The sequence below is a fragment of the Trachinotus anak genome, unplaced genomic scaffold, assembly GCF_046630095.1.
Source record: "Trachinotus anak isolate AG129_WGS33_773 ecotype Australia unplaced genomic scaffold, CSIRO_AGI_Tana_v1 ptg000004l, whole genome shotgun sequence".
Lineage (NCBI taxonomy): Eukaryota > Metazoa > Chordata > Actinopteri > Carangiformes > Carangidae > Trachinotus > Trachinotus anak.
The window spans coordinates 4,403,566-4,426,571 of NW_027273855.1; the positions used below are offsets into that span (position 1 = coordinate 4,403,566).

General features: G+C 41.9%; 1 protein-coding gene across 2 annotated transcripts; it reads left to right on the forward strand.

Moving 5' to 3' along the window:
* Positions 1–598: 598 nt before the first annotated feature.
* arhgef19 (Rho guanine nucleotide exchange factor (GEF) 19) lies at positions 599–22,980 on the forward strand. Of its 2 annotated transcripts, none has more exons than XM_071475349.1 (16): positions 599–1,039; positions 13,373–14,072; positions 14,168–14,659; positions 16,032–16,164; positions 16,249–16,334; positions 16,430–16,686; positions 16,812–16,972; positions 17,062–17,214; positions 17,550–17,679; positions 17,866–17,940; positions 18,039–18,128; positions 18,239–18,402; positions 19,946–20,104; positions 20,204–20,283; positions 20,371–20,475; positions 20,632–22,980. In XM_071475349.1, the coding sequence occupies exons 2-16, from the start codon at positions 13,388–13,390 to the stop codon at positions 20,784–20,786; spliced, it is 2,925 nt and encodes a 974-aa protein (XP_071331450.1). In that variant the 5' UTR covers positions 599–1,039; positions 13,373–13,387; the 3' UTR covers positions 20,787–22,980. The 2 variants fall into 2 exon arrangements, with proteins under 2 accessions (XP_071331450.1, XP_071331449.1); XM_071475348.1 differs by lacking the exon at positions 599–1,039 and adding an exon at positions 4,039–4,480.
* The last annotated feature ends 26 nt before the right edge of the window (positions 22,981–23,006 follow it).

Sequence of the window (23,006 nt, forward strand, 5' to 3'; positions counted from 1 at the left end):
CATTTTATGTATTGTTAATATGAGAATACTGATTAATGCAGCTTTAAAGCTAGTTACAGGCAAAACTGTATTTTCAGGGGGTTAAAATAGTTTTAAGTAATAGTTAATAGTAGTTTCAGCCACACCTGTCACAGGTTATTTGACTAATTTGAAATCATAATTTTACATCTTATATCTTAACCAACCAATAATATTTTATATATTCAATAGTTAAGTTCACCATTTTGCCACAAAAATATTTTTCTCAGTGAGAAAAGTGATACAAAAGCAAAATCACTAACAACTCCCCAGCCTTTAGTGACCTGTTTCCCTCTAATAGAAAAATGGGGACAATTAGACGTTCACCACTGCTGCATAAACTGCTGTCCCGAGGTGACCAGCCCCCCCTACCAACACCACCCACCACCATTCTTTTCATGTTTGATTAGTGAACATAGTTGATACAACAGCGAGCGGCGAGCGCTGACAGAGATGAGAGAGTTCGAGCATGCCTTAGCAGCTTCTTTCTGTCACCATCTCACAGTCTGTCGTTCAGTGAAAGCTGCATGCAGAGACACCAAATAACTATTAGAGTTAGAGGAAGGGCAAGAGAGGGGGAGGAGAAAGAGAGAAAATGAGAGAGCACTTCCCCAACAGTAGCAGAGAGAGAGAGACAGAGGGAGAGGGAGGGAGGGAGGGAAAAGGAGCGAGAGAGAAGGGAGAGCAGAGGAGCTTAGAGAGGGGATCTGAATTGTAAGTAGCTCTGAGAGCAGCAAGTGGTGGCCGTTTCAGCCTGTTTTTGTTTTCTCGAGGAGCAGGAGAACAAGAAGAAGAAGAAGAAGAAGAATCAGGCAGAGGAGCTCAGATTTGAAAAATCCCAGACGGGTTTAAAAAAAAAAAAAAAAGAAGCTGAAGGAAGAGAAGGGAGGAAAGAAGCCAGGAGGAACACAAGGCAGCAATGGATAGCAGAGTGGCTCAGTCTGACCCTGGGATGGCCTGGATTCACACACTGCTGCTGGCCACCAGCCAGCACACACACTAGACTGCTAACGCCAATGAGGTAGAGTACTGACAAACACACACAATAAGTCCTTTACACAGAAAATGAGCAGAACAGGGAAATCTACACGCACACTCCACATTCTTACCAAAACCTTTTTGCTCCAAGTTGGAGAATTTTGCTGTTAGGAGTGAAAGTCGAGCTGTGTCATTTGTCCGGGACTGCAGGCTGTGCTTTGTGTGGTGCAACTTGGAGAAAGTGGTGCTTGCTGTGCAGCTTGTCAGGTGCATTGAATTTTTCTGACAGCACATAAGCTCTGGAAACAAAGGTAGATGCTGTTTGTATATGGGACTGAGGAAACAACACCACCATGAGATGGGTTATCTGGACTCAGTTTGCCTGGATTTTGTCTTGTCTCTACTGACAAAACCAGACATTTAAACAAAGTCCCTCAGAACATGCATGTGTACCACAGTGGGATACAGGATTAAAATGTGAAAGTTTTACTATTGTTTGCACTTTCCTGCAACACTGAAGTTGCAAATATCCAGCTTAAAAAGATGCATGAATCCTGCCAGTGGGATCGTTAGCTTTCCTATTCATTTATTCCCTTGGAAGAAGTTGCTGCTTGCATCAGTAATGTTTCCAGCAGCTCCCTAGGCTGTGCAGAGTGAGATGAGCCTTGAATGCGATGGTTACAGTGCAGCAATGAGTTGTTGCAGAGCAGGGCAGGTAAGTGCATGTCTGGAGTATGTTGGATGAGGGGTTGTTAAAAACTGTACATGGCTGAAACTTGGCGCCGCAGCACACACACACAGACACACACACACAAACTGCTTTCCTCTCTGGGACATTTTAGCATAAAAGTCAAACATCTTCTCTGCCTGTAGCTTCAGGTGAAGCAAGAGCCTCAGGTTGTTAACCAAGGCCTGTACCTGGATCTGTGTGTGTGTGTGTGTGTGTGTGTGTGCGCGCAGTAGTTTGAGTTTTCTTGCACTGTTTGTTCACTCATGTGGAGCCTCCAGCTGCTCAAGTTGTTGACACTGCTTCATGAGGGATAAACAACAACGCAATGATGACATTCAGCAACCAGGTTTTCATTTTCACAACTACGGGAACTGCCTCCTTCTTCTCAGTGAGGTGATTGTGATCCACGTCTGAAACAGATTACTGCCGACCAGACTCATTCTCAACGTCTCGCCACCCTCTTGCTGATGGCGAGAGGGTGAGCTGAGGTGATGGCTGCTTTGCTGTCTGGCGTCCTGATGAGTAAGTGCGTTGTCATGTGAGTTGACTGCTGCTGCGGCTGCTCGGCGTGCGGATAGGACGGTGTCTGAAAGCCACATATTTTGGCTGGAGGAGAATTAGATAGCTGTGGGTGTTTTTCCTGGATTATCTGATTTACTACGGTACGTCTGAGTGAAGCTCACCACCTGCACGTTGGGTAGATGTGTACCAGCACAATGCATAAATCAGGACTTTGAACCGTTTTACTGCACTTTATGACAGGCTGGAGATCCCCTGTATGATGGCAGACTTCTGATAATGATTCATTTTTTTTCCAATAGTCCATAAATTGAAAAAAAAAAAAAAAAAAAAAAAAGAAAGACTCAGGATGGCTGATTTCATTTAGATGTGATTGAATTTCCAGCCTGTAAGCACACTACTGCGGATTTGATTTCGCTCTGCATGTCAGCTCATATCACCCACAGGGCCCCTCCCCACCACCCCCCCCCCCCAAAACTGTATGTCTGGAGAGCACCTGCCCCATCACCTGCCACTCAGACAGTGGCTATCTGAGCATGTGTGTGTGTGTGTGTGTGTAACACTGCACACAAATGCTACCTGTGCTCCTCGTGGTGTTTACATTCACGCGAACACGCACACATGCTCAGCTGCTAACCTGAACGTGGCTCTGTGTCATTGCTCTTAAAACTAGGCTAAAATCATTAGGCGTCACTGACTGAGAGAACCTGTGACGCTGATATTATACAGGAAGCTCAGTCACTTTCTTACCCTTTTGGCTTGTGGCCTAGATAGCAGCAGCACTAATGGCCCATAATAGCAGCCCTTGCTCCTGCACGTGTATGGCAGAGTTTCTTTGTTTGTCTCCTGCCCCAGCTTACTGGTCCATTTCAGAGGAATGAGCATGCCGAGTCATCCGGGGAATGTGGAAGAGTGTCTCTGTGTGTCAGGAGGTTTCATCTGGGGGCTGGGCGCATCTGAAGTAGGACATGAACTTGTCTTCAAACCTGGACTTTAAAACAGACCACCAACTGAGTTACAGCCTGCGCGTTCAGTTAATGATAATATAATAATGTGTTTGGCTTTGACTTGTAGATAGAAAAGTTCTCACACACCCAGAGCGCTCTGACTCTTTAATAGCACAAATCATTCACTTTTCAGGCAGTAAGTTTTTATCATATCTGTGTGTCTCAGAATATTTGGCTGTAATGTGAAGATTAAAACAAAGGGATGGTTAAAACTTGAGCCCGGAGGTGATGTGTGCCAATCACTGCCCTGGCTGCGTTGCTGCACACCTGTCTAGCACTGTAGCCCTCAGGCTGTCTCACAGTGACTTGGCCAATACAATGTGGTGTGTGTTTCACATTTGTACTCATGCAAGATAATAACTTTCTGGCTTGGGAGACTTTGCTTTTTCACTAAAATGCTGGTCTTTTGTGTCTCTTTGCTTTTCTGGAAAAAAACCAAAAAAAAAACAACAACAGAACAGAACAAACACAAACCAGGTGTTACGCTCATGCATAACAGCCGCAACTCCTCTCTGTCAGGCCGCTTATCGCTCTCTCTCAGTTCATCGCTCTAATGCTGACGCCACTGCTGGTATTCAGAGCTTGGTTTTGCATAGTTTATAGCTTTAGCTCTGGGCTAAAGTGGGTTTGTTTCTGGATGGTCAGCTCGTGAGGTGTGCTCCACTTTTACCCGATCACATTTCAAAACAACAGGCAGCCCAGTGGATTGCTTGTGCATACCTGTCCAGATAATAAAAGCAAGAAGTGGGGAGGGGGAGGAGGAGGAGGAGGTGGTGGGGTGAGGAGAAACTGCTGGTGCTCAGCTGGGGAAAAAGTGGAGCAGGGAGCTAAAAAACAGCAAGGACGAGCGCACGAGCGAACAAGAGCAGATGAATGCAAGAGATGCATCAGCAATTTTCTGCAAAGTAGGTCAGCCTCTTGAAAGCTCGATGGCAAAGGATCAGATTGGAATCAAAGTGCTCTGATTGACAGTTTGAGTACAGCAAACCGAGCCTCCTCCCTTTCAATGGATTTATACCTGAACAAACAAATCTGAAACAAAACCTCCTGCAGATCCTTGAATGGCAACACTTCTTCTCTTTAAGTGACTCAGTTACTACAAAAACGTCTGCTGCTGATGTGATTCGTCGATCAACGGAAAAATGAATCACTTTAATTATGAGAGCGGATTAAAGGATAAAGATTGGAATTTGTGACTGACAAACACCGAATGCGTTGAATGGATGAGGTAGGTTATATTTCATATTTTCTCACTATCACCAAACCCTGAGACCAAAACCAGCGATGCATCCCTCCCTCCATCCATCCCTTTCCAACCTCGCCACCCTGTCCCAGTTATTCCACACTGAGATAAATTGTTTTTAATAGGTGTGTATGAAAGGTAAAGCTGATTCATGTTGAGCTGTTTGTAAAATTACTTTTTGAGGACAGAGTGAGGTTTGTTTTTGAACATTATGATTACTGCAAACCATCAAGGTCGAGATATGTTCCTAATGTGCCAGATTGAACTTTTCGTATGTTCATGTAACCTGCCAAAAAATCCTTAATCAGCACTCCTCTTCTTAGAATCTCATTGCATACAGATAACCGTGGTGTGTCAGGAGCTACTTATTATGAGATTTTCTGGATTTACTGTGTGTTGGATCCTTGGCCCTCCATCAGCTTGGTAGCTTTTGTGACTTATGATAAAGCACCATAATTAGATCAGGTAATTTCCATACGTTTGTCAATAGCTCCATTGTGTCTTTCCTGTTCTGTCTGTGTGTCTCCTCTGTTTCAGATTATCTGACTGCAGTTGTTATGGTGGCAGAGTGAAGTGGGGGGGTGGAGGGTTAAAGGTCCAAAAGTCTTGGCGTTTACGCGTGAGATGGTCGCCATTTTTTCAGGCTTTTAAATGAGAGATTGGAGTTTGTCCCTTCCTGTTAGTGGAAATAGCACTGAGTGAGACAAGGTCAGGGAGGGCCTCTCTACGTCTTGTTGCTTTCAATTAAAGACTGATAGCATCTCAAACACACACAAACTCTCATTCAGGTGTGCCTTGTGTATGTGTGTGTGTGTGTCATAACTTTGTGTGATCGTAAGCCACGTTGTCAGTATGCATCTTCAGATGGTCATGGGTAAGTTGCCTGAGGCTTTTGAGGAGGATTAGGAGGACCCACACCATGTGTAAACATTTGGGTAAACCCCCCCTCCCAACCCGCCTCGTCCGTAGCCTCTGGGGTGCTCACCTGTCTCAGTAGGTGGAGGATGGAAGAGGAACGAATACCGAGAAACTCCCTGACCTGAATCCACTCAGCTATTCTCACAACATCCAGGCATCTGACCTCACAGGAAAAAAAAAAAAAAAAAAAAAAGCAGATTAGTGTGTCACCTTGACATCTGGTGTTCTTTCTATGATCGGAATTTGAGTCTCACCGAGGAGTTTTGACTGAGAGATTTAGATGAAGCCCATTAAAATACCACTGAAGAGACTTCCTGATGCTTCCTGGCTTTCCATCCAGGTGTTATAGATGTACATGGTTACATGCCATTGCCATAAGACAAACAGAGAAAGTGTAACTTTAACAATAAGAAAGTTTTACTGGTTCAAAATGAAAACCAAAAGCAACATTATTTATTGACCAAAAACCTGCCGACCTCAAACAAGCATAGGAATTTATTGCATCATGTCTGAATTTAAGCAGCAAGTTCCCAGTTGCCCTCTATCGTTTTTATGTCAACACATCATAATTCGCATCAAAATAATTGGAAGAAAACCAGCACACAAGCCTGCGGAATAATGTGGTGAAGATTTTGGGGTTTGTTTGAGCAGCCTGCAATAACTCACTGTAACTGTGCAGCCTGCTCCGTCGCTCAGTAAACACAAGAGACTTTTAATATATTCTGTGCTGAAAAGTAACATAAACACTAATAACTTAAAAAAAGACACATCCTTTATTCCATTGCACTGTTTAAACTTTGTAATACCAGTTTTAATGTTGAAAATGTGTGTCATTACTATCTCAGTGTTGATGCACAATGTAACTTTTCTTCGTGAAAACACACAGTGCACAGTAGAGGCGATTTTCCCAGAAGTGACGCTGAATGATGTCATGTCTTGTCTCGGCAGACAGTGCTTGGTTCTTCAGTCTACTGGTTGGCAATTAGTGGTCTGATGTGACCGAGCTAAACTGCGATCTCACACACACACACGAGCCGGTCACACCACACTGTTAGGACACTCCGGTCTGTCTGACCAAACACACCGGACTCACGCTCGCGGACAGAGAGCGCGTGGGGGAAGGAACGAGACACTGTCATTTTGCAGAGGAGGTTTCCCATATTGTAACGTCCACACTGATCAGTGTGATTTGATAAATTGTAAGTTGGCTGGGCATCCAGATTTTAATCACCCACACCTCAACAAACTACTCAATATGACTTTTTAAGGGCGAAAGTCTTACTTAAGTGAAATGCTTCCAATGTTTCACCAATGTCATTATTAGTTGACACGAATCCTAGGAGCTGCTAACTAAACATTTTTAAACACAACTGAAGAAATTCCTTTTTGAGATATGTTTGTCTTTATTTGATATCGGACAGTTGGCAGGGAAACAAGGAATGGTGTGCAACAAAAGGCCCCAGGTTTTAAACACTGGGGCGTCAGTACAACCTGAAATACACAGACAGTTATTTCTTTAATTTGACGTAGCTTTTTTTGTGGCTCTGGCACAGGAAGATAATGTCACCACCTTCCTAATCCTGCCTTCAATGCTGCCTCTGTTGTTTTCCAAACAGGGAAGCAGCATCAGCGGATGCAACACTAGAACTTTTCTGTCAGCGGTTTCGGACCAGTTAAGTTATACTTTAGATCACCAAGCTAAGTATTTGAAAAGTAACACTGCTTTAGTGTATGTTGCTTTGTTGACTTCAGAATGAGGCTTTTTACTCTTTAAAGCTGAAACGTTTTGGGTCAAGGGTTGCCTTGATTGTGCAGTTGAAAAGTAAATGGGATGATTGGAAATGTCTTGAAACCCGTAAAGTTATGGATTATTGTTTTATATAAAACTAAAGGATGGAAAGTGGCTTTTAACAGTGTGAAATTTCTGTCCTGCCAAGACCTCTTAATCTCACAAGCTCATTTTTAGACTGAGCGAACTAGACTGGTGCAACAGCAACAAAAGAAACACGAAAAAAAAATACAAGACGAAAAGAAATCACCTACCCTAAAACAACTACTGCACCCACCCCACATGCTCAAATTACAAACACACATGGCGCCTAATCATAAGCCTCGGAAAAAAGTTTTACTTTACTTTTGAACGTGGATACAGTGACAGGTCACAGGTCCTGAGGCAGAAAACAGGACAAAATGTGACAAAAATCACCCTTGCGAGATCTGAATCTTAGTTCAGGTACAGTTAGTGCCAACCTGTGAAGTCTTGAGGGTTGGCCATGATAAACCCTGCCAGTCAACACTGTCAGCCCTCGGTATACTGAGGGTTTCACTCAGCCCCAAACTGAAGACTAAAGAAACTGATTTCAACTGAAACAGTAATCTTTAAAAATGGGTAACAATTATATAGTTTCATTCTTTCATTTCATTTTTTAAAATAAATTAGCAGGGTGCTGTGGTTTTTAGCAAGCGTAACTAAAACAGGAGTAAGCAGTGCATGTCTTAGCTGTGGATTAATACAGATTTGGGGCTCTACTTCCAGCAGAAAGAAACTATATGTGGGAATACATTAAAATACACTACAATGCCCATATTCATAGTTGGATCAGTTCATTGCTGGTTTTTTGTCTGGTTTTTGTCTGGGGATTTGTTTTTGACAGAAAGAGAAATATAGAAGACTTATTCTTTAAAGCAGGCCGGACCAGGCCTGTGAAAAAAAGAATCTGGGAAAACCCCACACTGAGGACATGAAAAGTGTGTGATTAAGTCAGTAAGCTGGTCAGAAAATTGCTGTGGAGCCAAACACTGAAGTGTTTTATAAAGAATTTAAAAGTTGATTTTGTAGTTAAGGTATAAATTGAGATTTCTAGACCCGCTGCCATGTTTGTTGAGCTTGAAAGTCAGAGGCAAACAATCACAGCCAGACTTGCGGTGCCCTTGTCAATAATGCTCGATGTTGATGTTTGAATGTGACAGTCGGCCCTGCAGGACCACGCCGAGAAAGGTAGACTGCTGTTTCCAGGCTAAGAAATGACGTGTCTGTTCAACTGAACTGCAACAGCTAATATGTAATTGCTGGCTGGATTACGTGAGGTATTTTCTTGAGTGAATGAAGTGCTACATTTACACCAATCATTGTCCTCTGTGAAGCATCTTTCATAATACCCCATGAAAACCTCACACTCCCTAAGATTGGAAAAGTAAACAGTGTAGAAATGCATGTCTTCACCTTCATGAACCACAAACAGCTCCTACAGTGAATCCATTTGTTTTAACACCCTCATCTCCCCTCTGGCAAACATCAAACAAACTTTAATTATTCAATTACGTAACATTTGACTCTGTCGTGACACTGAATCAGCAGTGGATTCATGCTCATACTTCTGTGATACACTCCATTAAAGGATTATTCTGAGACCTTTAAGATGAAGAATATCACAATTAAAAATGCTCCTCACATGGCTGCTGGTATTAAAGGCATGCCAGAGTGCCATTCATTAACTGCCGTACGCAGACACACCGTCTTAGAGCGGCCTAGTGAAATTACAGGGGGAAACACTGGCAGCAAAGTCCATAACAGTCACAAATAACACCCTGCTATGACAAGGGAAATTACATGTCTTTGGGATTGAAATTTTAATAGCGTGATATAATTGTATCAGCGTTAGGAATGTGCAGTATGTATAATCGGATGCTTTCATGTTTGATAAATGTGGTGGTGAGGCTTATTGTCAGTTTTGGGGATCTCTGAGGTTTCTGGATCAAACATGCACATAACTAATTTTCTACAAAGAGTATGTTGATTTATGATGAGTTGGCTTTTGGTGGAGGATTATGTGAACATTCATTCATTAGGATGATATTGAAAGATGAGACATACACATATATATATAATCTTTTTCTAGATAATACCCTGTAAACAAGGAAATAATTCACATTTGATCTCATATGACAGACTGTAGATAGAAGTAAGTAAAGTTTAGATAATGCTGTACATCTACAGCAGGATTACAGCATAACCAGCCAGTAATCACTTCCAGACACCAATAAGCTTGTGTCATTATGCAGCTGTGTTCTGGATGTGTTTATATGGCTCAGTGGCTGCACTATACGAGTGGATTAGTATAAGCAGTTCCCACACCCTCTCAGGTGTCCTGCGCTCAGGGCAGCCCGGCCCAGGCACACAGATAAAAGCTGCCTTTGTCTGCAGCAGGGAACAGGTAACCATTTGTGCCTGGACTACCATGTGTGTTTGTGTGTGTGTGTGTGTGTGTGTGTGTGTGTGTGTGCATACATGAAAACCTATGTGTGTGCGTGTGTGTGCATGTGCAAGGGAGAAACACAGAGCAGTAGGATCGACAGGGCAGCCTACCGTTGCCACAAGAACAGGTGTGGCTTTTCAACAGCCCCATATTCACATTATACAGCACATGTGCACTAAAAAAAAAGGACGGTAAGCTATCATTTCCAGCCTGTGATTCTCTAGGCAAACAAACACCATTATAAGCAAAGTCATACTTTCAGGAAAAGCATTAATTCATGCTTTTATCCTCTAAAGTGACACTTCCATGCTCATGTAAATTACAGGTGTACAGTTTAATGTGATACTACTGACTATAATGTAAAATATATGTATCTCATAAAGATTTACAGCATGTCACTATGATAATTAAACTCTAAATTACAAATAAAAATGCATGAATTGAAGGGTATAATGTCACAGGGATATGAGCAAGGCCCTGCAGCGTGTGTGTTTGTGTGTGTGAACAAATACATAAAAGAGATTAAAAAAAAGTTAACAATGAACATTCACAGTGCGACCTTGTCTGTGGTCCAAATTCTACACTATACAGTGTAGTAATTATGTGTTTCGAGAGTATGTAGCGTTTTACAGTGGAATAATGACAAAGGGAAGTGTGCTTTAAAAATATCACACTAACTAAAATCACAGTTTTTAAGTGTAGTTTTGATAAGTACTTTTCTCCCACAACGCACCACACCATGATAATATGGGTGCTGCTTACCAAGAAACATAAGATGGAAAGTAGTGTGATTGCCTTGGCAACAGCTTAGACAACAAATAAATGAATATTGTTTATTTTTCCTTCACTGTTGAAGTTTCGATTTCGAAATTGGCATCAAGCCAAGTGACAGTTTCATTGACTCATACATTCATATGAGGACAAAACACTAAACCATTTCATCTTGAGAAAACATCTTTAAAGAATGGATATTTGCTGTTGAGGAAGACCATGCGATACAACAAAAGCTGCAGAAAAGCCACTAAATGGACCTCATCTGAGAAAGTTTTTATGAACTGCTGTTTCCAACGTCAGTCTTCATATTTTGTCTTGTAAACTACCAAACTAGTTTATTGCTATGTAAATGCAAACAAGTCCCACTTGACTGAAATAAAGCCACAGGGAAAAGACCGACCATAGAGAACAAATACTTATGTTCTGCATTTTTTGCCTTTTGCTTGGAAAACTCCACAGGAAGCTAAAGAGAAGGCTAGCTTTTGGTACGAGCTGTTGCTAATTCATTTGATAAAAAATGGTGGAGTGAGTGGCTAAATGTGAAGCAGCTAATTTTTGTTGTGTAGTTTTTGCACCCTCTGAACAAATAAAAAAAGTATACACCATTAAAAGCTGACATTCCCTCTGACATCAGCCCTGAAAGTTGTTTCTAGCTATATGAAAAAAACAAAGTTTATGACCTGAGAGAACAAATATTGACATGTCTAAGCTGCTTGACCTAAATAGAAATATTAAACAAATTTCCTTCTGAGTTCCTCTGTGTTGTGTGTTGTGTGCTCGTGTCTGTACCATTCATTTTACCTGGTGTTTAAGTCAGACGTTGAGGATTACCTGCTCAGGAAGCAGGATGGTAAGAAGAGACTGAGCTCCACTGGTGTGTGTTTAAACAGCCTGTCAGAGGAGCTCATTTTATGACTCACTACTGGGTTTTAACAGACGCTCACTGTAAATATTCAGCCACAGAAGGTGCCTGCTGGCTAAAGTAGGCCGACAGGAAGGTAGACCAACAAGTGGAGTGATAGATGAGTATAGATCTAAGGTGAAAGGTGAGAGTGCTGAGGATGTGCGCTCTTCCTCTGCATGTTCGTCTGTTGTGGTATTCTGTCTGGGGCTGGTGTGTTTCTCTTTGTGTGTGTGTGTGCATGTGTGTGTGTGTGTGTGACAGAGAGAGAGAGAGATGTTAAGTACAGGGGCTGGATGCTGTGTGTGGAGAGGCCTTTAATTAGAGCAGGAAGACACGGCTCAGGAGACACACTACTCTAGACTTAAGTGTGTGCGATTGTGTGTACATGCGTGTGTGCGTGTGTCTGTGTGTAAAGACTGGGTTTGACTAGGAAACATCCTGCACGTGTCAATAGTTTCAGGGCCCATCTTGCTAAGTTGAGGTGTGTGTGTGTGTGTGTGTGTGTGTGTGTGTGTGGCTTAAATGAGGCTGAATCCCAAAAATGTAGGCCAACAGAAAGTCAGTCCTATGCCGCCCCCGTGGACTCAACAGTCACAGACTTTGTGAATAGTTTATTAAACTTACATACCTCTGCTTACTGTTCAGTATAACTGAATATACTGTGTAACAGTCAGTCAACTGAACAGTTGCTAACAGTGAGTTTTGTCCAGTCGTCCTTATCTAATTGCAGGATGAGAGGTTTGTTGCTTTAGACTAACACACCAGTTTGTTCCTTGTGGTGACATTACAGCTGACCCCTGTTTATCTTGTTCACTCCAGACAGTTCAATCATCCCAGATCTCAGCCCATTTGTCCACATAATCCTAGATAACAATCCTCTATCCCTTTCCTAATCTACATTTAATGGAGGTGCATCTAATATCCCAGTTGTATCTAGATGTGATTCATAGTGACAGGATTTACACCTGACACTGAAATTAAATTCTGCTGTAAATGAAATTAGATATCATCACTCATATTTTCATCACAATCCTCCAGCACAGGCTAGAGTCTGCACTTTGTCCAGTAAAATTTACATTCAACTGTCATAAGTGCTGAGTTTTATATTCAAACCCATTTAACCGTGATCACTTTTTCCTCCAGCTGCTTATAATCCTGGAGTCTGGACTGTGCCACCTAAATTTATAACTTTACAGTTTTTCATTAGTTGATAAATGATAAGAAACATATATATATTATTAGAATCGTATTTACATAATTTGTTAATAAGGTAGAAACATATGGCAATAATGGCAATATCTGTTTTATTTTCATTCATTCATATATTGTATTGTATGTATTGTATATCTTTTCTGTGTTTTATCTTGTTTATGTTTCTATGTTTTATTTGCTTTGTGTTTTATTCACTTTCCAATTGTCTTGAAAGGCACTTATAAATAAAATGTATTATTAATATTATTATTAATAATTCTATTTTATGATTTGATTTAAATTATGAATTTTGAAGTTGAATTATATGGTTAATGGCTAATATAGTTAATTAAAATACTTTTACATTTAACTTGTTGTTATTCCAAATCACTGGCCAAACATTTGGCAGGACTCACATGGGGTCAGGCCAATTGGAGCCTCAGCTGCTGTGCTGTGGATTGGGCCATTTAATTTTATAGGCGAGGTACACTGCTTACACAACATGATATTGAATCGAATTATCTTCGAAATACAGCAACCACAAAAAGCACAAAATGAAAGAATAGTGAGGTGAAACAGAGAGTGTGTGAAATTTCTTTGCAGAAATACATTGGTCCATCTTTGTGGTTGCTTCTATGTAAAGTGGCTGCATAATCAGTTATGTGGTAAATGTCAAGCATTGTCTCTCTTTTTCTCTTTGATTGGCTCTTACTGTTTAAACTGTATGAATAGTCGCCTGAGAAAGATTATGAAAATTATCCTTCAGTGTTTTATATTAAAAAGTATTAAATAAGGCTTAAATATAAGTTTTCTTTTCCCACTGTCCTTGTGCAGCTCCCATGTTCGGCCATGCTCCCTGGGTATGGATTCTCACCTTTTCCTGATTTCCAACCTCACCTTCACGCTTTTCGCTGCCGAGGAGAGAGTCCCAGCATGTGGATCCCTGGCTCAGGAGAGTCCCAGGCTCTGAGCGAGGCCCAGGAGGACAGGTCTCTGCTCCACCCGTGCCACCACAAGCATGTCGCCGTGTGCCAGCAGGAAACACTGGCTTTCATCGAGCTACAACCACCGGTGACTCCTAAACTAAACGGCCTGGGCTCTCCGAGGCCAACTGTTGTTCCCGATGCACAATGTATAACGCACTCCCTGCCGCTGAATGGTTTCAGACATACATTAAACGAACTGAATGACATGCAGAACAGCTGCCACAGGACAGACAATCAACATGAAACACTGACTTTGAACTCTCATGCGCCTGCTGGTGATGGGGAGCTTGAAAGCCATAATGGGACTTCCTCTTTGCAGGAGCAGACTGAAAAGACACGAACCGTCACAACAGTATGTCGTCCCCTCCACGCAGCTCTTAGCCTCCCTCTGTCGTTCCCTCTGTCCTCTCTATACACAAACACAGACTCGTGGGAATCTCAGTTACCTTGCTCACCATCCTCACCTGAAGGTCCTGGGTTTCAGAACCCAGACTCCCGTCAGCCACAGAGGAGGACATCACAAGGTTCAGTGAAAGAGAAGTCTATCCGTGAGTGTGCAGCTTATTTCATTATGGAGAACGCTGACATAATGAATTAGACTTTAAAACACTTAATCTAATAAAAAATGATCTCTTGTTTCCAGGGCGAAAGATGCAGGTTTACTCTCCAGACAGTCCAAGCGATGAATCTCTCAGTAGCCCAATCCTGGATGCAGACTACATCTTCCCTGGACCCTTTGCATCTTTCCTGGAGGAGGACCTCAGTGGATTATCCTCCCTGGAGGCCATTTCAAGTCCCTCATCCACAGACGGTACCACAGATCTCCCAAACCTCAGTCACGATGATCTTTTTAATCTGCCTGCAGAACCACTGCAGATAATAGAGGACTCAATCCTGGGGGTGAGGGATGACAGCGGGAGTGTGGAGACGTCCAGTGCCTCAGGGGGGAGCGTTTTGTCACGCAGCCGTCAGGGGGACCAAGAGCGGCGGCGCTTCTCAGCTTCAGAACTCATATCGAGACTTCAGCTGTCTCAGAGGAAGAACTCCTTCACCCTGAAGCTGGGGAAGTCTCTGTCTGCACGGGTAGCCTCCAGGGACAGACAGAGCTCCAGCAGCCTCAGCCCCAACCCTGACTGTGAGTAGACAACAGATCCAACATCATGGTGAAATTCAGTCAAACTCATGTCCAGTATGGAAGCGTCTCTCATCGTTATGTTTCTTTACTTATTTATTTGAGGTTGTTACTTAAATTTGTCCTGAATCAGTAGTTTAGAATTAGAGCTTCAGAAGCATCAACCATCTGCACTGCTGTAGATGTATGAGATCTAGATCACATGACAGGGAACTAGCCATGAACAGTGGCCATCACTGTCAATATGTGAGACCATAATGCTTTAATAACATTAAAGATTATCAGAAGAAAATGCCAAACATTTGCTGCTACCAGCTTCTCAAATGAAAGTGTCTTTCTGCTTTTCTCTGTTTTATATTAAACTGAATACTTTGGGGTTTCGGTTTTGGACTGTTTGTCAGGCAAAACATGCCATGTAAAGATGTCACAGTCAACCGTGAAAAATCCACACATTTTAGAGAGAGAATGATGAACTACAGTATATAAATTGAAAAAGTTATCAACAAGACTAAAACATTTGGTTGGGGCAGAGGCTTGCAAATGTTCAAGTTTGTCTTAAAGTGATGGTGGACAAACTCCAACTCCATACATTCCAAAATGAGTCTGAAATAAATACAAGGCTCCACCAGTGAGTATCCTCTTAATTTACAGTCTTTATATTATCGAATTCCCTCTTCGTGTTACTACCCCACTGCTGCAGCCCTGCATGGAAACACAGTGGAAACACAGAGTGAATTTTGCACTATAATACTATAATTTTCAAACATATCCACGTCATTTGATAAACTCAAACGGTTGAAGCGACATTTTAACATCAGATAAACTTTGAAATATATTTTGCACAGAGTAAGGACTGTGGATTTTGTCTGTCATCACTTCCATTGGAAGCCTATTATAAAGGTTTATTTCAATGGCCAGCAATGAACAGGAAGAGCAATTACATCAACCAGAAACTGTTTCAATGAAATGTGAACCTGTCCTTTAAGATGTCGGTGATTTCTACATCCCTAGTTGGAGACCTTTGTTGCTTGTCATCTCCTACTCTTTCCATCCTAATTTCTTGCCATCTCTCCCCTGTGTATTATTTAATAAAGGCTAAAACACCTGAAAATATGAGAGAATCAAAAGATTGTTAGCTGCAGCCCTACAATATGATAACAGGCTAGGAAATGTATATGTTTAGTCCATTGCTTATGAAGATACAAACAGGTGAGCCTTTAACAACAACAAAGCATCACGACTATGTCTGAAAAGAACTAGAAAGGTTCAAACTGAGCGTGCCATAGCACAGTATGTATTAACCCTTTAATACATGAAGCGTCTTCCCTCCTCCCTTCAACTTACCTCTGCACAACCTGCTTTTTATCCTCTCCAGATAAGAACAACTGTAAACACCGCAGCTCAGGAGGCTCTAGTGATAGCGCCCCCCACAGTCCTGTAGGACCTGCACCTCCTCTGCCCAGCAGTGACAATGGGATGCCTTTGCATCGGTGGAGCACGAAACTCGGGTAAATACAGACTTAAAATATTTCAGTATAAAATGTGAAAAATCTAACGATATATATGAATTTGATATTACATTTTCTTCACAGAATGCGAAAGAAATCCATAGAAGAAGACTTTGGCACACCTCCAACTGTTGCTAGTTCGAATCGCTTATCAAGGTTTTTGCCTAGTTGTAAGTAGCTAAACTTTTGCTATAGCATTTATTTAAACTGTCTTTATTTCCAATTGCCAACATTTCTTTTGTTTGACTCCTGCTTCCTCCTGCAGCGATTCTGTACCAGGAATACAGCGACGTCGCCATCAACAGAGAGATCCAGAGGCAACAAGGGAAGGAGCTGGGCACAGAGGAGGAGGGACTCAGGGAAGAGGGGTCTGACGGGACCCCGTCTCCATCTAATCTGTCGCCATCCAGCTCCTTTCGCTCCTCCCGAGGCTCTGCCTTCGCACTGTGGCAGGATATACCTGACGTACGAACCAGCGGTCAGCTCGACAACTTCAGCAACGAGGAGAGGAAGTTACAGGAGGTGAGTAAGACATGTTACATTGTGTTACTGCATCTGGGTCTTATTTGCTTCTCTGGACTGCCACAGCTGTTTGCTAGTTCATGTACTGTATGGCAGGCTGACATCCTGTGTCCTCCGCAACTCAGGCAAAGTTTGAGCTGGTGACATCCGAAGCATCGTACATTCGCAGCTTGACTATCGCTGTGGACCACTTCATGTTGTCGCAGGAGCTCGCCGAGTGTCTCGGAGCTCAGGATAAGCAGTGGCTCTTCTCCAAGCTGCCTGAGGTCAAAGATGTCAGTGAGAGGTGAGGTAAAACGCCACTGACATCTGAGCTGCCATCAGTTATCATGTCTCCTTCTCTGAGTGTATTTTCTGCTCACTGGATGCCTGTAGGTTTCTTCAGGACCTGGAACACAGACTGGAGGAAGACATTCTGCGTTTCGATGTGTGTGACATTGTCCTGAACCACTGCCCGGCTCTGCGAAGGGTTTATTTACCTTATGTAACCAACCAGGCTTATCAAGAACAGACATACCAGCGTTTGCTGTGAGTAACTGCTTCCAATGTACATATGAGAAACCATAGCCTGATGTGGACACCAAACCTGAACTTATATGTATAAACATATGCAGGAACTACTGTATCTCTCTGTGCACATTCATGGCTGTAGTTCATAAAGAGCAATTGTTTCATGCTGGAAGTCCATAACTTCCTCTAAGGGTGTTCAAGTGTTGTTTTACACCTGCATGACTTAACTTGCAGGTGGTTTGTTTTAAGTGAGCTGAAGATTTTTTGTGTCTTATAACATGCTCTAATTTTCACTCAGTTTCTCCAAAAGTCATCAAAGTGTTTCTGTGAATGTCCTCGTCTTGTCCTCTCAGGCACGACAACCCTCGTTTCCCCAGCATCCTGGCTCGTTTGGAGGAGGACCCCATCTGCCAAAGACTTCCACTGACCTCTTTTCTAATCCTCCCATTTCAGAGGATCACACGGCTTAAAATGCTGGTGGAGGTACATGATTAAACGTTCACTGCAGCAATTCATGTTCGCACTTGAAACCCAATTACGTGAAACTGTAAATGAGGTAATATTGGAACCGGCCAAGCAGTTTGCTGCAGCAGGTTCTTTCCCCAACAGTGCATGACAAGAGTATTATGTGCTCTTTGGCATTTCTTCAAAAACCTCCTCATTTTTCAGAATATCTTGAAGAGGACAACACCAGGCTCTCGAGATGAGGACACAGCCACAAAAGCTTTCAATGAGCTGAAAAAGGTGGTGATTATAAACCCTTAATAGCCAGTTGGATGAGCACCAGTATTATCACTGGTGAGGCACAACAGTAATAACTGTGTTGGTTTGTGTCTTCTTAGATCATCAAAGAATGTAACTCCAGTGTGCAGTCAATGAAGAGGATGGAGGAACTTATCCACCTCAATAAGAAAATTCATTTTGAGGGAAAGGTGACTGAAGTCTTTGTTCTTAAGTCCTGTTGGTTCAGGATTCACTTTTTTTTTGTCATGATTTTTAACATTTGGTTCAATATTCAGAAACTGATTTCCTGTCTTTGTAGATCTTTCCTCTGATTTCTCAGTCCCGCTGGCTGGTGAAACATGGTGAGCTCCTGGAGGTGGACACTCAGACCATGAGTATTTCTGGATCGAAGCTAAAGTTACCCACCAAGCCCGTGTACCTCCACCTGTTCAATGACTGTCTCCTGCTGTCCAGAAGGAAGGAGTGAGTGATGTTCAGTTGATACAGAGGCCGCAAGTTAAAAAAGTGCACTAAGTGATTCATGACGTGCAAGAAAGGAACATGTGGAACATGATTTTTCTTGCGTCTATCTGATGCAGTGCTCACATGCTATGTACTGTATGTATTCTGAAAAAGTCACTGTAACAATTTCTCTTCAAACCAACAGTGAAGCAATCCCTCCGAAAACTGTTCTTGTTCATGCAGAAATGCATATTCACAGCTAATCTGAGCCTTCAGCAGTCTAAGTTTAAATGTGTATTTTCATCCTAACAACAGGTCCTGGTGAGACCAACTCTACAAACACTCTTTTAACACCCTGAGAGCATTTAGGCCTGATAGTAAAAAGACAATCTTTGAAATGTTGTGTAATGACTTGCATTTTTCATATTTATTGATTCAGTTAACCATTATAACCATTATATTTTCTGTAGAAAAAAATAAGGGAGTTTAGAAATGATGGAATCTGTATATAAAATACCCAGATAACCAGTGACCAACAACACCTAACCTGAGGTTGGCCTAAATCAAGCCCCAACCTTGAAGACGGTGCACTGAAGCAGAAGAAACACAAAGAGGGAATTCCTTCTAAAGAGACTGTAACTTTGGAAAACATCTACTTGATTTTATTAGCTCAGACTGCTGAGGCCTTATATTAGCTCAGGCTGTACTTTAGTTTTGTGTATTATAACCTATTGTTCTGCTTTTATGATATGTTCTTCACAGCCAGTAGCCTTTAACATCCATATGGCACAAGCGTATTGTAGTAAAGGAACAATTTGGGAAATGCATTTGCTTTCTTGTTGGTAGTTAGATGAGACGATTGAAGCCACTCTCATGGCTGTATGCCTTCTATGGAGCAGGAACCAGTAGCTTGTTAGCTTAGCTTTTCAATAAAGCATGGAAGCAGGGCAAAACCTTTGGCTTGGCTCTGTCAACACTTTAGATTTCATTTGTTTAATCCACACAAAAACCAAAGTGTAAAAACAGCAAGTTCTCTCAGGTTTTACGAGGGTTTATATGTTGGACTATTTCTTGGCTGACTGCGCTGACTTCCTGGAGTCTTGTTGTCAGTGAGGTTGACACGCAGCCAGCAGAGACTCCAGCTTAGCTAATCTTAGATAATTAGCTGCTGGCTGTTCTTTAGTTCCATCTATCTTTTAAAGCAACCATGCAAAGGATTTAAACATTTCTTTGGCGCCTCCCAGTTTTATTCTGAAAAGCAACCCTGTAACAGACAGCAATGCACGCAACTACCACCACCCACCCACCACCTCCTCATGGATCTGATCCGAGGGCCGTGACATGGGCTGAAAGCAGCTCAGAGGCTGCAACAGTTTTCTCCAGGATTGTCTCTGCAAACACAAACTCACATCATCAGAATCATTTGAAAGATGCTACATCCAAATAGAAATTATACACATGGTAGCTTTTAAGATTCTCCAGCTGGTCCTAAATGTGAAATATCAAGATAAGCACTGTTTGCTGTTAACGATAGTAAAATGACTTCTCTGTTTATTTTTCACAGTACATGGAAGTTCATGGTGTTCGTACACGCCAAGATCGGAGAGCTGAAAGTGAAGGATCTCAGTCAGAAGCTGCAGGGCATCTCAGGCTTCATCTTCCACCTGCAGCTGTGTGAAGGCCAGCAGCTCAAACACCAGATCCTGCTCAAATCACACACTGAGTGAGTAACAACACTTAATGTCAAAACACTGTCAACAATAACGCTGATGCTTTAGCAGACGGCGCTCTAACTGGCCTCGTTGGTTTTGTGTCTGCCAAGGAGCGGGAAGCAGAGGTGGATCACCGCGATGTTTCCATCTGATCCGCTCGAAGACATCGAGCAAGCCAGTGAGAATGACGGTCAGTGAAGAGCTGGAAATTTCACCATGAATCAGTGTAAACCTCTTAGTCCTCTCATTCATCTTTTTTTTTTTGTTTTCCTCATAGATATATCCCAGGTTCAGTGCATCAAAAGCTATCAGGCCCAGGAGCACGATGAGTTGACGCTGGAGAAGGCCGACATTCTTCATGCTAAGACCATTACAAGTGATGGTAAGAATGTGGATAACGTCCTCTTTCAGATAGACTGCATTCCAACTTCAACCTGCACCTAAATGTAAATGCCCTTAATTTTGTGTGTCTCACTGACTCTCTGAGCTTTAAACAAGCAGTAGATGATAAGACGTAGTGCTTTGTTTGGTTTACCAGGCTGGGTGGAAGGCATCAGACTGTCAGACGGGGAGCGGGGCTGGTTCCCCAAAACCTACGTGGAGGAAATCACAAGTCGCAGCGCGCGCCTCCGCAACCTCCGGGAAAATATCCGCATCAAATGTGTCACACAGAAGCTGGAGGGAGAGGACTAACCATTTTTACTGCAGCTCGTCCGGGGTCAGAGGCGCATTTCAGTCGCTAAGTTTCATTTTTGAGCTTCTGCATTATTGTTTTAATTTTAGATGGATGTGGGACCTTCGTATGCAGTGTGCAGGCTCTAAAACATGCTAGCATTTTTGACTGTTCTTGCTCATTTCCTTTAGCATGCTAGCTGTGAATACAGGTTTGAAAGCTTCTGCTGCTGCCTTACAATTTTAGTATGACAGGCTTTTACGCAATAAAAGTCTGTTGACAGCAGTTCATGAAAGTCATTTTTAGCAGTATTGCTACTATGCACTTTCTACACTTTGTGTGGGCAATTACTTTATGCACATTTTTCTGGGAATGCATTTGAAAACAATTTTACAATCAGAGAAAAACTTCTCTGTTGTAAAAGTGGTGCACATGTATGCACATTTACCAGCACAGCTCGTAAAGGTAGACGCATCTAAAGTTCATGTCAGAGGAGGTTAACTCGTAGCTGTAGCATGAGGCTAACTCAAAGTCTGTCACTGCAGACTTCAGTCCCTCTTTGTGCTTCTCGTCTTGTGCAGTAAACTGAGCTCTTTGACGTGCAGGCGCTTCATTCATGTATCATCACCACACAACAGAAAAACACCCACAGACTCTGCTGCTGAGCTGCATCAGGGCACATCAGAGGCTTTTTATCTTGTGTCTTTGTTCTCACTGAGTGCTGCTTTAATTTCAGAACACCACAGTACCGATGCACTACAGTGCATCTGTTCATTTCCCTCCATGGACTGTTAAAATAAGCTTGCCTCTTTATTAGAAAGAGTGACGCCCACTCTGTATGGACTGTAAATGGTCTGTGGTAACAGTTTGGACTGCATGAACATGGTGGTTTAATTATTTTAAAGATGATTTTCAACATTTTCACATAAATGAAGAGCAGACTATCCTCTTTACAAGGCTGCACTACACAAATACCATTTTTTTTGTCAGTGTCCTAATCCCATTAAAGGATTAAAGGAGGGGGCTGACTATATTCTTTATTTTATTATTGTCAACAAAGCCCATGAAAAGACTAAAGCCAACAAGTATTGTCTGTCACAGCTTAATGGAGCTTATTCCTCTGTTTCACAGAGCTTTTGTGTGAATTTCACACAAACACCATCCTGCTGCTGTAAATACAGACTAGAGCACCAAATGTGTATTAATCCGCCGCTGAAAATAGTCACTGTTTGAGTTACTCCTGTTTGAGTAACATGTGCTACAAGCTGCAGTGCCCAGATATTTTAGAGATTTATTTAGCCCTTTTTTTTAATTAAACCGTTGGCTTGTGACCTCTAAAAGATTTACACGCTCTGCAAGAACAAATGGGCTTGGCTCTGAAACAGAGTCTGGATAGGGAGATCGGAAAGTTAAGAAATGGACTAACACTTTGTAGGTTTTGATCTTTTTTTGGCATTTGTTAACAGTACAAAAGTAAATAAAATGACACTAGTCTCCCCCTTTAAAACTAGGGAATGGAAAAATAGACCAAGTTCACATTAACAAGTTCAACATTAACCACCTGTGTGGTAAATGTGCAAATTTAGCTTCAATTGTAACAAGCCCCAGTTTAGCACCAGTTGAATGAAAGCTCGACATTATTGTATTACACTAATAATACAGAATAAATGAATGCAGTTATACACTAAGCACTGAATTACATTGAGGCCTACATCATTCACATCATTCCCCTCGTTAAATATAAAAATCCCGAAATGATCAATAGCACAGTGTAACTGAGCTGAGACCTGTTGTTAATGAACCACTATAATCAACATTCAAAAACTCGACCAGTGGCACATGAAATGTTTATAACCCTCCTTTTTTTCTATCTAAGCTGTTAGTTGTAAGTGGTTGCTGTTGCAGCATGTGTATTTATACTCCTCTAGCTGGTTGTTCTCTAAGGAGATTCTGATGTAAATGTACTTAACTGTAGATGGCTTCATGTATAAAGAGTAGAAAATGGTTCATTTACTTTTTTTTTTTTGACAATAATTTATATGAAAAAAAGATGTAACAGATATTATGACATTCCATGACTATAAACTTTGTAGTCAGAGTAATTTCTAATACTACAATGAATATAAATACTGTAATACACTGGATGTTTACTGAATTTCTCCACACTACTGTAAATGTTTAACCACTGAAATAAAAACAGATACTTCCATTTTATCTTGGATTGAAATAATGATTTTTTT

Excerpts from the sequence above, each read along its gene's own strand:
- arhgef19 (XM_071475348.1), top strand. Across the intron at positions 17,215-17,549 it reads CAGACATACCAGCGTTTGCT|GCACGACAACCCTCGTTTCC; the intron begins GTGAGTAACTGC and ends TTGTCCTCTCAG. Across the intron at positions 18,129-18,238 it reads AAATTCATTTTGAGGGAAAG|ATCTTTCCTCTGATTTCTCA; the intron begins GTGACTGAAGTC and ends CTGTCTTTGTAG.